At 36.9% G+C, this 16,511-nt stretch overlaps 2 protein-coding genes across 2 annotated transcripts in view; one reads left to right on the plus strand and one right to left on the minus strand.

Annotated features, from left to right (window-relative positions):
• The window catches only part of Lmpt (four and a half LIM domains protein limpet), a 434,583-nt gene that overhangs the window by 304,324 nt on the left and 113,748 nt on the right, over positions 1–16,511 (minus strand). The window lies entirely within an intron of this gene.
• Positions 8,863–10,427, plus strand: LOC141452189 (cuticle protein 7-like). The gene is made up of 3 exons (XM_074124110.1): positions 8,863–8,877; positions 8,960–9,064; positions 10,121–10,427. Exons 1-3 carry the CDS (start codon positions 8,863–8,865, stop codon positions 10,373–10,375), a joined length of 375 nt encoding a protein of 124 aa, XP_073980211.1. The 3' UTR covers positions 10,376–10,427.

Here is a 16,511-nt window from a genome sequence, read left to right on the forward strand (position 1 = left end):
ATCTTAGCATTGCGGGTCCAGCCTATAACCGCTCGGCTATCGTGGCGCCTAACTAATAAACTAAAATATTAAACGTTTTCTTGGATAATTTTTTTTTTTTGATGAACTGTATCGATTTACACGGGACAAAATATTACAATAATCAATAACTTCAAGGTTTACATAGAAGAAGTGCATTGTATTTGAGAAGAATAGCTCCAGCTGTTTTGTCAACCAGAACTAAATCAAAAAGATGAAAATGATAAAGAATAAAATAAAATGATCTAAATGACAAATAGAAGTACAAAGCGCATAAAACGGCCGGACAAAAGTAGTTGACAAAGTGTGATGAAGCAACCCAAGTAGTTAAACAGACAGTTTAGTTATTGTTGCATTACACCGACATAATATATTATGCTTGTGTGAAATAGTTGCCATAGCCTGAAGCTCTAGACGGCCTAACAAGCTTTATACTATTTTTCCATCTTAATAAGTGAATAGAAAACGCTAGGTAATAAACTATTGATAGTATGTGCGTGTGTTTTTCTTTAAGAAAAAGAAAAAGAAGAAAAGCAAGTTTCCCAGCTGATCAAACATAGTAACTAGGTCTGATTCTATACACTTACAACTTCACCTCGTCCTAGAAACTATTTGTAAACATTCTCATATCTGTTCATGAACTAAAAAATTATGTCTTATCATTTTGTTTCATCATTACTCCCTCTTAACAAACCTCCACAGCCAATAAAATAAATCTAGTGCGAAGAATCTTACTTTCTCATATCACATTTTACTATTAATTCATTAATTTTTCTTGAAACTAAGAATTTTTATGTTTTAAAAGCCACATTACCTTCAATAAAATAAAAGTAATAATCAGGAAAGGATTAGCTATGCAGTTAGCGTATTACAGTCGCCTCTAATCAAATACGAAGTGACATCCCTGTACGACCCACTGATCTAAAAGCTCAAATAAGAGAAATTATAATTAGAAAATGGCAGCATCAGTGGGATTGCGTCAATGAAAAACTTAAAGATATTGAATCACGGGTGCAACGTTCAGCAGCTGAGAATCTCCCGCGGCGAGAGTCGGTTATAATTACGAGGCTGAGAATTGGACACACTCGAGTGACCCATGGACATCTCCTTACTGGGGCTAGAAGACCGAGGTGCTCATGGTGCAATGAAAGGCTGACTGTGGCACATGTGTTGGAAGAGTGCCAGACCCTGCGTCAACAAAGAGCTCAAGCAGGTTTGCCAGATGATTTGCGTGCAGTACTAGAAATAGGGTCTTCTCACAAAAAAAGGCTATTTGCATTTTTGAAGAAAATTCAATTTTATGATAAAATTTAGGATTAGGGTAGCTAATAGGTTAGTTTAATAAAAGGGGAGAGGAATATCGAGTACTCTCCCCTCTGGATGGACGAAGTATGAATATATCAGTAGGCATGAATGTATTTATCAGCGAGAGTGTATTTATCAGCGAGAGTGTATCTATAAGCAAGAGTGTATTTATAAGTGTAAATGTATTTATAAGCATGAACGCATTTATAAGCATGAATGTTTTAATTAAGAAGAATGTAGGTATGAATGAGTGTAAATGTAGTACATATTGCTAGGCTTAGTTTATTTTAAGGGGTGTAGGAATATATAAAGAGTACTACACCCCAAAGTTCAAAAATGATAGCTAGAATAGTTTGGGAAAGAATAATAGATGCAAATAGCCTTTAAGTGGTGAATAAAACCGAGATAAGACGAATGAGTTTGGTAAGAAGAGGATGGCACCACAGGGTACCCGCACTCCCTCTTGTCGGCTGGGCCGATAACTTATGAAGGGAAGTGTGGACCTAGGTCGGATTACCCGGGGCTCCGCCATGCCTCACTGGATGAGATATTGGTTGGACGCAAATCGGGAAGAGAGACATGTGCCATCCTGGTCCGAGAAAAGAAAATAGCTCTAGGGGCGCTAATGGCCTAGTCGTCGATGCGCCAAAGAAAAAAAAAAAAAAAAAAAAAAAAAAAAAAAAAATACGGACAGGGAAGCGATTAGCTATGCGGTTAGCGTATTGGATTTCCTCGCGGAGGTCCTGGGTTCGAATCCGGCTGCTGACCCTTAGATTTTCTCTTCCTAGGAGCTTCTTACAGCTCACTGTCCGGTGATGGACAGTGTTGTCTGTAACGAGAGAACACTGTCCGGAGGCCGGCAGTGCACTGGAAAAAGCTCCGGGCGCTAATAACCTCAGCTGTTGATGCGCAAAAAAAAAAAAAAAAAAAATAATAATAATAATAGTAATAATAATAATGATAATAATACGGACAGGGAAGAGATTAGCTATGCGGTTAGCGTATTGGATTTCCTCGCGGAGGTCCTGGGTTCGAATCCGGCTGCTGACCCTTAGATTTTCTCTTCCTAGGAGCTTCTTACAGCTCACTGTCCGGTGATGGACAGTGTTGTCTGTAACGAGAGAACACTGTCCGGAGGCCGGCAGTGCACTGGAAAAAGCTCCGGGCGCTAATAACCTCAGCTGTTGATGCGCAAAAAAAAAAAAAAAAAAAAATAATAATAATAATAATAGTAATAATAATAATGATAATAATACGGACAGGGAAGCGATTAGCTATGCGGTTAGCGTATTGGATTTCCTCGCGGAGGTACCGGGTTCGAATCCAGCTGCTGACCCTTAGATTTTCTCTTCCTAGGAGCTTCTTACAGCTCACTGTCCGGTGATGGACAGTGTTGTCTGTAACGAGAGAACACTGTCCGGAGGCCGGCAGTGCACTGGAAAAAGCTCCGGGCGCTAATAACCTCAGCTCTTGATGCGCAAAAAAAAAAAAATAATAATAATAATAGTAATAATAATAATGATAATAATACGGACAGGGAAGAGATTAGCTATGCGGTTAGCGTATTGGATTTCCTCGCGGAGGTACCGGGTTCGAATCCAGCTGCTGACCCTTAGATTTTCTCTTCATAGGAGCTTCTTACAGCTCACTGTCCGGTGATGGACAGTGTTTGTCCAAAAGCTGGGAGTGCACTAAAAAAAAATCTCTGCGCTCAAATACCCTCCGATGTTGACGCGTCTTAAATAATTTAAAAAACTAATAATAATAAAAATAATAATAATAGTAATAATAGTAATAATAATAATAATGATAATAATACGGACAGGGAAGAGATTAGCTATGCGGTTAGCTCACTGGACTAAGGACTGGACCCTTAGAAGAATGTAGGTATAAATGAGTGTAAATATTGTACATATAGCTAGGCTTAGTATATTTTAAAGGGTGTAGGAATATTTATAAGAGTACTACACCCCAAAGTTCAAAAATGATAGCTAGAATAGTTTGGGAAAGAATAATAGATGCAAGTAGCCTTTAGGTGGTGAATAAAACCGAGACAAGACGAATGAGTTGGGTAAGAGGAGGATGGCACTACCGGGCACCCGCACTCCCTCTTGTCGGCTGGACCAATAACCTATGAAGGGACGTGTGAACCTAGGTCGGATTACCCGGGGCTCCGCCATGCCTCACTGGATGAGACATTGGTTGGACGCTAATCGGGTGGAGAGACATGTGCCATCCTAGTCCGAGAAAAGAACACAGCTCTAGGGGCGCTAATGACCATAGTCGTCGATGCGCCAAAAGAAAAGAAAAAAAAATTGACTAAGAAAACGTTTGCTGAGAAAAACGTTATTGGAACAAATTACGAGACTAAACTATTAGGTAGCTGCCCATAAAAATATTTGATAAAATAATTAAAAAACTTAAATGTAAATAAATAGGTGGTAGAACCGTACAGTAAACTGGAAACGAACTTTAGGAAGAGCGTAACTTCCAACCTTCTCTAAGAAACACGCTTAAATCAACTAATCTGGAAAATTTGTGTATTATATAACTGAGGCGCCTCGGTAGCCGAGCGGTTATAGGCTAGACCAGCAAAGCTAAGATGTATTGTTGGTTTAGTGGGTTCGATTCCCCAGGTCTAGGCCTTGGATTTTATTTAATGGTTAATATGAGAAATTTATAGTAAAGTGTGTTAGGCGGTTATAGGCTAGACCCGCAAAGCTAAGATGTATTGTTGGTTTAGTGGGTTCGATTCCCCAGGTCTAGGCCTTGGATTTTATTTAATGGTTAATATGAGAAATTTATAGTAAAGTGTGTTAGGCGGTTATAGGCTAGACCCGCAAAGCTAAGATGTGGTGTTGTTTTAGTGGGTTCGATTTCCCTGGTCTAGGTCTTGGATTTTATTTAATGGTTAATATGAGAAATTTACAGTAAAGTATGTTTGCTAGGCGCCTAATTCCGCAATTGGACGTAAAGCTCGCCTGTAAATATAAGCATAAAAGTGATAGATGGAGGGAGAGGAAACCCTATGTTATGAGAAACCCTAAAGACCCATATTAGCTGCTGTGTGAATGTTTGGCTAGATAGATAACTTAGTTTATAAACTTTGAACAGAGTATGTAAGCAAAATCAAGTTCCTATATTTACTTAAATCATTATAAACTTTTTACATTGTTTGTTTAAGAAAGTTTAGGACAGAGCCAACAGATTATATTAGTGGAAAAGAGAGAATAGCAGCTACAACTAGATGAGAGGGTTAAAGGAGATAATGGCTTGAGTCTGTACGAAATGGAAGGGTCCGGCTGGTGGCTATTTCGTGGAAGTTAATGGTTTCAGTAGACGTTTATGGAGAATGGGGAGTACTGGGATTATAGAAGGTACCTCATGGAAGTTCCTGATTCTTTTTTGTTTTTAGCAAAACTTAAAACGGGGATATTTCCGGTAAAAAACTGGAAAACGCTAATAAAAACTATAAAATTACACATCCTGTTCTTAAGTCAAAACAATTAATACATTTTTTTTTATTCACAGAAAAAGAGAAAAAATAAATGAATTTTATTACGAGACCTGCAAAGCTAATACTCGTATGCATTGTGGTACTGGGTTCGATTCCCGGTCTAGGCCTCGGATTTTATTAAATGGTTAATAAAAGAAATTTATAGTAAAGTATGTTAGGCGGTTATAGGCTAGACCCGCAAAGCTAAGATGTATTGTTGGTTTAGTGGGTTCGATTCCCCAGGTCTAGGCCTTGGATTTTATTTAATGGTTAATATGAGAAATTTATAGTAAAGTGTGTTAGGCGGTTATAGGCTAGACCCGCAAAGCTAAGATGTGGTGTTGTTTTAGTGGGTTCGATTTCCCTGGTCTAGGTCTTGGATTTTATTTAATGGTTAATATGAGATATTTACAGTAAAGTATGTTTGCTAGGCGCCTAATTCCGCAATTGGACGTAAAGCTCGCCTGTAAATATAAGCATAAAAGTGATAGATGGAGGGAGAGGAAACCCTATGTTATGAGAAACCCTAAAGACCCATATTAGCTGCTGTGTGAATGTTTGGCTAGATAGATAACTTAGTTTATAAACTTTGAACAGAGTATGTAAGCAAAATCAAGTTCCTATATTTACTTAAATCATTATAAACTTTTTACATTGTTTGTTTAAGAAAGTTTAGGACAGAGCCAACAGATTATATTAGTGGAAAAGAGAGAATAGCAGCTACAACTAGATGAGAGTGTTAAAGGAGATAATGGCTTGAGTCTGTACGAAATGGAAGGGTCCGGCTGGTGGCTATTTCGTGGAAGTTAATGGTTTCAGTAGACGTTTATGGAGAATGGGGAGTACTGGGATTATAGAAGGTACCTCATGGAAGTTCCTGATTCTTTTTTGTTTTTAGCAAAACTTAAAACGGGGATATTTCCGGTAAAAAACTGGAAAACGCTAATAAAAACTATAAAATTACACATCCTGTTCTTAAGTCAAAACAATTAATACATTTTTTTTTATTCACAGAAAAAGAGAAAAAATAAATGAATTTTATTACGAGACCTGCAAAGCTAATACTCGTATGCATTGTGGTACTGGGTTCGATTCCCGGTCTAGGCCTCGGATTTTATTAAATGGTTAATAAAAGAAATTTATAGTAAAGTATGTTAGGCGGTTATAGGCTAGACCCGCAAAGCTAAGATGTATTGTTGGTTTAGTGGGTTCGATTCCCCTGGTCTAGGGCCTTGGATTTTATTTAATGGTTAATATGAGAAATTTACAGTAAAGTAAGTTAGGCGGTTATAGGCTAGACCCGCAAAGCTAAGATGTATTGCTGGTTAGTGGGTTCGATTCCCCTGGTCTAAGCCTTGGATTTTATTTAATGGTTAATATGAGAAATTTATAGTAAAGTATGTTAGGCGGTTATAGACTAGACCCGCAAAGCTAAGATGTATTGTTGGTTAGTGGGTTCGATTCCCCTGGTCTAAGCCTTGGATTTTATTTAATGGATAATATGAGAAATTTATAGCAAAGTATTTTAGGCGGTTATAGACTAGACCCGCAAAGCTAAGATGTATTGTTGGTTAGTGGGTTCGATTCCCGGTCTTTAGGCCTCGGATTTTATTTAATGGTTAATAAAAGAAATTTATAGTAAAGTATGTTTGCTAGTCGCCTTCGTCCGCGACACTTAATTGGTAGTTGGACGTTAAGCCCCGCCTGAAAAAATAGGCGATTACTTTAAATGAGTTTGATTATTACTGATTGAGAAATACACCCTTTTTTTTTGTGTGTATTAAGAAATAAATATTAATTTTATTGTAATATTTTTGTTGTATCTAGATCCAGTGAGCTGTGGTGGAGGTCGCTTAGATAGTTACGCATGCGCACTATTCTGTAATGAGGAAAGAAAAGAGGAAAAATTAAAAAAAAAAAAAAAAAGAAAACTCACTAATATGTAATCATTGTCACGTACATACATTATGTATGTATCACAGGGGGGAATAATGTCAACGTTATGCAGGCAATTATGTTAAGAGCCTAGGCTATCTATCATTATTGATCGAATGTGTAACTATTTCTATGATATTCTTTACATCATGTTATTCATATTGTGGATATTCAATAAAATTAATAGCTCAACGCCTAACTACGGAGCCCGATCTATTTTTTACTATTTTTTAACCAGTAACTAGTAATGGAGAACAAGATGATTATACTCGTAATTTTGTTGAATATCAAGTCACCTTTTTACGCCGGCCACCCTTTCTAATTCACACGCCTTTACGATACTTCATTTAGTTCAGGAGATTACGTCATCATAGTATTCTAGATTGGTGTATCTAGTCTGGCCTTGAACTAGGGCTGTCACTATTTTTGATTTTGTTTTTGTTTTATTAGTAACGCCCTTCGCCTACATTATTTCATTCAACGTTTCGCATCATTGATTATGTTTAGATTGTGATTGCGTCACTTCTTTTTGGGGGTGGGGAGAGGATTGCATGATTTTGTAACTTAATTAAGTGCTTACTTTTCCCCCTCTCTTTCTTTATCGCTCAACACAAAAAATTTAAAAAACTTAATACTGCAGCAATCATCTCAAACTTAGTAGTTCTACGCCTACAACTTCTTCAGAATAAATTCCTCAGAGGCCCAATACAGCCTCCAAAGGGTCATTTATATTCATCCTCTATACTTTTCTTATTATTTACACCCACCATCATGACTCACTGCTTCTTATACCTAAAAATACAAATAGATGAGAGAAATTAGTGAGAGAGTAATGTGGAATTTGAGATATTTTTGTCTTGGTGTGTTCTTGTACGAAGGAGTTGTTGAGGACGTTGTGAAGTTTAAGTATGGTGACCAAGTAATAGTAGTTTTCACTGGAAGATCCGTACTTTTGTATCCGTACCTTTGTACGATCCATACCTTTATCAGATCCGTATCTTTCTACAATTCGTACCTTTGTACGAACGATACCTTTGTACGATCCATACCTTTATCAGATCCGTATCTTTTTACGATTTGTACTTTGTTAGATCCGTACCTTTGTAGATCCGTACCTTTGTACGATCCATACTTTTTTACGATTCATACCTTTGTACGATCCGTAACTTTGTACGAACGATACCTTTATCAGATACGTATCTTTCTACGATTCGTACCTTTGTACGAACGATACCTTTGTACGATCCATACCTGTAAGGATACCTTTGTACAGTGTCCTGTAAGGAGACCACGGAAAACTGATTCCTACCTAATAACCTCAGTGTTGCCGCAGTTCTGATTGTACACAAATGGGGCAAAAACATTTTTTTCAGTGTTTGATTTCTGGGTCTAAAGTTCCAAGATTGGTCATGTTCTTTTTAAAGAGCATTGCTAATGGGCAGTTCGCACAGGGTCCCTTAAAAACACTAAACACTGGTCGAATGAAGTAGTGGGAAGCAACTTCCTTATCCCAGACAATCTTGCTACGCCGGGAAAGCCACCTTAGAGGTATCCTACATTACCAAACGAGTAATGAGGATATGTTTCAAGCTTGCAGCGCTAATGAGACAAAAAGCCTTTTAGGCTGCAGTGCCTTAGAAGACCTCACCACTACATGCTTTAATAAGTAAATACGCACTCACAAACACCAATTTATCAAAATCCCTTTTCCGTTCACTCAAAACAGCTGTTTATGGGGAAAACTAAAGAAAATCTCCACATTTGCAATACTTTACTTTTAAAAGCAATAAAAATGAAAAATCTATGTCCAATACTTGTACCTACATTTTTGCTTAAAATTATCAAAATAATAACAATTCTAGCTCAAAGAATAACCTTGAAATGACCAAGGTCATGGTAAAAGAAATATCAGATATGGCGGATATTTGCCTACACGCAAATATCAGATATTTAACGCAATATGTAGATAAATAGTGGTAGATATTTTGTAAAAATTATTAACGACAACTGGACCGAGTATCCTATACAGATTGAATATAAATAATAAAGCAACGTTGCATATTAAATCAGTATCTTACTCGTACTTACAAGGCACAGCCAGTAACAACATGTCCAACTTTAAGGTAAACAGTATTCATACATTTCTCTCGGTTTCATCCCTAAAAAAAAAGTCCCTATTATTTACTAAAAATGCTCTGTTCACAGGGAATGTTAGTTTTAGCCATTTTGGCTGTATTATCTTTGTCTGCTTCTGCAAAATTGTTCGGTGGTTTCGGAGGTGGACTTGAACATGGACACCATGATTATTATGTAAGTAATCTGTTTCTTTTTTTGTCTTTTCTGTTTAAAATTTTGTGAAGAGGTACAAGGTAAAAGTTCTAGGGTCTATCCCGTTGGTAACATGAAAAAAAGAGCACTTCTTTCAGGTGTTTTTTCTCTTAGAATTCCAGAATCTTGGGAACGTAGATAATCCATCTCTAGAGGGATTTTATTACATTTTGCGCCAGAGATCGGAAGATTTTTAAGGCGATGTTCCTTGGTACAAATAGCGTTGAAAAACAATGTTTTCATCTTTGACTAATCTTTGTAAACCCATAATAAAAGCCTGGATTAAGAAACCCCGACAGTTTGAAACCCATGCATTTGTTAGATTTTAGATTAGATTATCGGGGTGGGATCTGTGCCCCATGGCACTGCAGCCAGAAGAGGCTTATTGTGCCAGCTCCCATTTGGATCTAGTAGACGAAACCTCCACTACTAAAGAGGTGAAGGACTTCCGCTACTAGTTCTTTTTGCGCTACTAACTCCTTTGGTTTTTAAGGATCCAAAGGTTTCATAGCGCAACCACTCCATTGCGAATAGTCAGTGAGAGGCCGTTTCCTCCTCATCCTGACACAATCTGCACAACGGTTCCGAGAGCTAATAAGTCCCCTCCTTGTACAGATGACTATACCACAGGTGTACTGGGTAAATGTATTGGGGTATAACAGTATATGTTGCTCATGTTCATGTTGTTAGACTGGCATACCCGCAGGATCAGCAAAGTACCCCGTGAAGAAGTGGCTAATCCAGTTCCCCCTGTCAGAAGATGGTTATTCCATAATCCTTCCACACAAAGTCACAGGACTTCAACATAATTCGCACTTATCGTGAACTGAGAACCAATAGGCTACGAAAAGGGGCTAACAATCACCTGATAAAACCCAAATTTCGTTCAGAATCATCTGATCGTTGCTGATGTGAATTTTTAGCAAAACTTTTTTCCTAATTTATATCTAGGAGCGAATTCCCAGCGTTGAATTCAGCCCCCCATCCAAAAAAAAAAAGAAAAAAAGTGTATTTGTTAATTCGATGAAATTTTTTCAGGCTGTACCCCACTATAGCTATGAATACAAAGTCCACGATCCACATACCGGCGACATGAAAAGTCAACATGAGACCAGAGAAGGTGACGTAGTCAAAGGTTATTACACTCTGCATGAACCTGACGGTACTATCAGAGAGGTACATTATACAGCCGATAAACATAATGGATTCAATGCTGAAGTGAAAAGGATCGGTCATGCTCATCATGCTCCCGTCTATGGTTATCATCATCATCATGGCCATCTTTATGGTTAGTAACAACCGGAAGTGAGCAATTTAAGTGATGATTTACGAGGAAACTTATATTCAGAAAACTTTACATGTTATTCTTAATGTAGATATTTTTATATTTTGATACCGTCGTATTATATTCTCTTTTTTATAAACTAAATACATTATTTTTTTAAAAAAAGAAATTTTAATTGCTTGTTACGGATCACCTTAGTCCAGGAACCTGTCCAGTAGCTTTATCTGTTCATTCTTCCTAAGCTTCCCTTGAAGCAAATACGGTGAAAGGGAAAAGAAATAACAGGAAATCATGATTGGAGAAGGCACCCAGTGGTGCCACTCCCGTAACGTGCTTAAGATAAGAGAAGATCACGAGGCCACCTTCTCTTCAATCTCCTTAGAGGATTACCTGGTAATGTGGAGGAAGATAGGTGTTCTATGAGAGGGTTAGGATGAGCTGCTGTAGAGTGGAATGAAATTTGAAGAAACAAGTGTTAGCAAGATCTGTAATGAAAGAGATTTTGAGGTCATTATGGATAGTGAGGTTAGATACATAGAACGGAGCGTTAAGAAGTTTTCGAAGTATTTTTGTCTGTAATGTCTGGAGGCGTAGTGAGTTGGAACGCTTAGTCGATCCCCATACTTCGATGCCGTATGACCAAATGGGTCGCAGTAACATTAGATATAAGAGTCTTTTGTTATGTAGGTTAAGTTTCGAACGTTTGTCAAGTAGTCTGGCGAGAAGTTTGTAGCGTTGGTTAGTTTCCTGTCTTTTCAGTCTAGTATGGGGATTCCATGTCAACCGTTTGTCTAGGTGCAGTCCAAGGTAACGTACTTTGTCCACAGCTGGTATAGGAGTTTGGTTCAAGATGACAGGAGGTAGGATTTTCCGTCTGAGAGTAAATACTATAAACTTAGACTTCGTAACGTTGGTTTTGATTCTCCATTTGAAAAGCCAGTCCTGTAAGTGGTTGATGTGTGTTTGTAGAGTTCGTGTAGCGATAAGGGGATCGGAATGTGAAGATAAGATAGCAGTATCGTCAGCAAAGGTGGAGAGGATAGTATTTGGATGTTGAGGTATGTCTGCTGTATACAAGGAGTAAAGAATAGGACCTAGGACACTGCCCTGAGGAACACCAGCTCGAGCTAGACGGATATCAGAGTCTGCTGCTCCACAGTTGACTCTGAAATATCGATCTTTTAGGTAAGATTTGAGGATGAGGTAGTAAGTATGAGGAAGAATCTCCCTCAGCTTAAACAGTAGTCCCTCGTGCCACACCCTGTCGAACGCCTGAGCGACGTCAAGGAAAACACTCGGGCAATACTGCTTTCGCTCGAGGGAGGTAGCAATAGTGTCTACAACGCGAAGCACCTGGTGAGAAGTTGAGTGATGTCTCCGAAATCCGAATTGATGATCCGGAATCATATTTTGTTCTGACACTAAAGGATAAAGTCTTTTAAGAAGTAGCTTTTCGAGGATTTTGGAAAGAAATGGTAGTAAGCAGATTGGTCGGTAGGAAGTAATACTAGTGATGGGTTTCGTCGGTTTTGGTATCATTTTGATGATTGAGAATTTCCACAGAGTAGGTTAAAACGCAGAATCAAACATTTCAAACGATTGCAACGCTCTCACAGCCACTGACTAGAAGTTTGAAAGTAAAGAGTAACTCAATTTCCCGCATTATTTAGATTGATTTCAATCACATTTATCTATGAAATATTATTAAAACAAAATAGAAGATAGAAAAAAGAAAAGAAATGTGAACATAGTGAAGTAATAGATACCACATAGATAAAGCCACTTTAAGAAGAAATCTAGATTGCCAAATTAGCTTTACTCCACTATAATTTTGTCATGTTGTTATTGTCACCCTTCATTGGCTAACAAGATCAATGGAATTGTTAAGTGTTGAATTAAATGTGTTTTCGTCAAAAACCAACGATTCTCAAACATGTGACCGCTTTTTTCTTGCAGAGAATCAAAACTTTAAAGCGTTAAGTCACAATCAAGATTAATAAAATCTTAATGATAAACTTAAATTTATTCTCTGAGAAGAAGTTCTGGAATAAACTGATACGATATGTTCAAGTTCATGACGTGTCTTCGGCAAATAACAGGAAACTTGAAAATGCCATCCTAAGGAGCACTTCCGGTGTAATGATGTACTGTTTTACTGATATACTGATATTTTACATTCAAGAAAAATGCTTTGTATAAAAAAAAAAACAGTTCTTAATATGAGATGCTTAACTTTTTAAATCTTCCATTTAAATTCACGCTTAAACAAAGTTTACGTGGAAAAAAATCTTGAATAAAAGTGATAGGCCTATGAAAGAAAAAACATTCAAACTGTGCGTTTATCCGGAAAATTTATCAGCATTCGACTCATTGATGAATTAAAGAAATCAGAGGACTATGGGTTGGAACAGCTTCATCTGATAATTCGCTTAACAGAGACCTTTTCCGCTCATTATTTCACAATTTACATCCGGAAATACCTTAGTAGTTTCGAAATCGTTTCAAATACTTGGATCATTAACTGCAAACTTCAAAAAAGTATATATATATTTTTTTTAAATGATTTAAGGGGCGTATTTTTAAGATTACGAGTATTGGCGCCCAGAGTTTTTTTTCAATGCACTGCCGGCCTCCGGACAGTGTTCTCTCGATACAAAAAGCTCTGTCCATCACCGGGCAGCTGGAGCTAAAATCTAAAGGAAGAGAAAATCTGAGGGCCAGCAGCTGGATTCGAAACCCGGCACCTCCGCGTGGGGATCCAGCATGCTAACCGCATAGTTATTATTTCTATTATTATTATTTTTTTTTTTTTTTTTTTTTTTTTTTTTTTTTTTTTTTTTTTTTTTTTTTTTTTTTGGCGCATCAACATCTGAGGTTATTGGCGCCCGGAGCTTTTTCCAGTGCACTGCCGGCCTCCGGACAGTGTTCTCTCGTTACAGACAACACTGTCCATCACCGGACAGTGAGCTGTAAGAAGCTCCTAGGAAGAGAAAATCTAAGGGTCAGCTGCTGGATTCGAACCCGGGACCTCCGCGTGGGAGTCCAGTATGCTTACCTCATAGCTAATCCCTTCCCTTTTTCTATTATTATTATTATTATTACTATTATTATTATTACTATTATTATTACTATTATTATTATTATTTCTTTTTAAAATCACTAAGACATAAAAAAATGGTTGCACTTTGAATATACGTACGTTTTAATCGATCTTTTTATCTAATTAACAGAAGAATATTTCCCTCCACCCATAACAAAAAAAAGAAAAGAAGACAGTCTTAATTCCAAAATGAATAAGATAACACTGCCTTCTAAATATATCTTGCGTAATACTGTTCGTATGCGTGTAAAGAAAACAATTTTTAACATGGCCTATGTAATTTTTCCGCTGAGTGAACGAACAACTTCCTGAATTAGTCAAAAAATCATTAATTAATTTTCTGAAAAATCCATTTTTGTGGAGGGTGTAGGAGGGAGGGGGGTCTCAAAATAGATAATTTCATGAAAAACTCATTTTACAAGAATTTAACACAAATTTCTTATCTATTTCCTTGGCTACGAGTAAAAGAAAATGAAAAATATAAAAACTACAATCTTGTTGAAAGTGAAATCAAATACTAACATTTCAAGATCAATGTTTAAAATTTTCTATTAAATTGAAGTAATCTCAGTTTTTATTTTTCATTTTTTGGAAGCCTGGTATTATAGCCAGATATCGATCTCTCGTTTTCTAAATTACCAGATTGACAACGACAATCGAACTTATTATACTCGTATAAACTGACTTAAATGTAAAACTTTGCAACATCCTTGACGAAACAATAGATATCATCCAATCAGTGTAAATCATCGTTAATCATTAAATTACGCCCAACCTTCTAGGCTAGAAAGGATTAGATCATTGAGAACTACTTGGAGAAATCAATTATTGAGAAAGAATACCAAATAAATAGGTATCATAAATCGAGAAAAGCGTTGATTGCGCTTTTTCTATTTGTGATTCACACTACACGGCCAATCATGCGCCTAAAACTCTCGTTTGCACGTTATAGAAATAGAATAGAAATTTATTATTCTGGTACAATTGTCCCCTAAGAATAAATACATGAACAAGTAGAGGCCTTACCAGTTTGGCCTGTGATTATACAGAAATTAAATAAATAAATAAGTATTTACAAAAGTGAAAATATAATAAGAGAAAATGAAAGTAAAAATAAAATAATAAAACAGCAGAAATTAAGGAAATAAATTAAAACAATTAGAATTTCGGAGGAAGCTGAATAGAAAGGAGATAACTGAATAGACGGGATTTAAAGATAGATAGGGTAGGAGCATGGCGGACAGATGAAGGTTAGGAGTTCCAGAGAGAGAGGTAGCACGTATTAGGAAGGACTTGTAAAAGGACGAGGTACGGTGAGAGGGAATATAGAGATCAGATGAGCGAGATCTAGTGTTACGGGAATGGATGGAGGATTTAAACTTAAGGAGTTGAAAAATATAGGAAGGCCTTTGAGACTGGACGACTTGAAAAAGGAAAGAAGCCAAAAAATATTGGCGGCGATAGACAGGAAAAAGCCACTTCAACTCATCGTAGCAGCGCGAAATGCGAGAGTCTCTGGAAATGCTGAAAATAAATCTTATGAAGCAGTTCATGAGGCGCTTAAGCTTAGCTTCAATATCACCAGAAAGACCGCCATACACTAAACAACCATAGTCGAAATGGGGGAATATAAGAGAGAAAACTAGGAGTTGCCGGGTCTTAATTGGAAAAAGGTGACGGGAACTATTAAACTGCTTAAGGATATGGATGGAACGACGAGAGATTTGGGAAACATGGTTTTTCCAGGATAGGTTTTGATCAAAAGTGATACCAAGGTTTTTCACAGAAGAACAATATTTTATTGGGCTATTGTAAAGGAAAAGATTAGGAAGAGGAGCCAATGATTTAAGGAGTGGGTTGGAGCCAATAACTATAGCTTTGGTCTTTTCTACATTCAGGGTAAGCTTATTGTTCATGGCCCATGCTGAGATATTATTGAGGTCTTCTTGAAGTTTAAATACAGCTTCAAACAAATCCGACTGGGAAAAGGATAGGTAAATCTGAAAATCATCAGCATAGAGGTGATACTGGGAATGAGAGATGGAAAGAGGAAGGTCATTGATGTAAATTGAGAAGAGGGTGGGAGATAGGGAAGAACCTTGAGGTACACCGCGTGACAAAGGAAGAAGTGAAGAAGGATTACTATCGGGAGTGACAACGAATTGGGAACGATTAGACAGGAAGTATTGGAACCAACGGAGGGTGCTATTGGAAAAAGTGAGGGATTGTAGTTTAGATAGCAGGATATGATGGTCAACGGTATCAAAGGCTTTGGAGAAGTCTAGGAGTATAAGGAAGGTAAGTTTTTGGTCGTCAATAGCAGTCTGCAAGTCATGGGTAATTTTCAAGAGTGCAGATTGAGTGGAATAAGAAGGACTTATACTATATTAGGAATAAGAAGTTATACGTAGACTCCGTTGCACCGATTTCGATCAAATTCTCCAGGATAAACGCATCCTCTAGGATAAAAGGGAAATTACTCTAGGATTATTTACGAAAACCCCATAATAAAAAAGATATAAAAGAAATTTGATAGTAGGCCAATTTTGAGGCTCCTGAAAATCAATTACAATCACTGTAATAAAATTTATGATTTTATTCATATTCATGATTCATCTAGCGCTAAAAACTTGCTTCATACTTCGTCATTGATTCTAAATCAATCACAATCACTGCAATAAAATTTATGATTTTATTCATATTCATGATTCATCTAACGCTAAAAACTTGCTTCATACTTGTCATTGATTCTAAATCAATCACAATCACTGCAATAAAATTTATGATTTTATTCATATTCATGATTCATCTAACGTTAAAAACTTGCTTCATACTTGTCATTGATTCTAAATCAATCATAATAAAATTGCAAAAAAAATTCATCATGTATAAGGACTTCAAATAAAAACTTCAGTTACCAAATTTTGCGATGTTTCGCTCCCAGATTTCAATTGATACACTTTTCCGTAACCAGTTACTTTTTCTTTGATATATCATTTTGGGAAAATAATTTTGAGCAACGAGCTGAATAAAGTAGTCACACA

This window comes from Rhodnius prolixus, unplaced genomic scaffold (genome assembly GCF_049639745.1).
Source record: "Rhodnius prolixus isolate KJV_2025 unplaced genomic scaffold, Rpr scaffold_3, whole genome shotgun sequence".
Taxonomy (NCBI): domain Eukaryota; kingdom Metazoa; phylum Arthropoda; class Insecta; order Hemiptera; family Reduviidae; genus Rhodnius; species Rhodnius prolixus.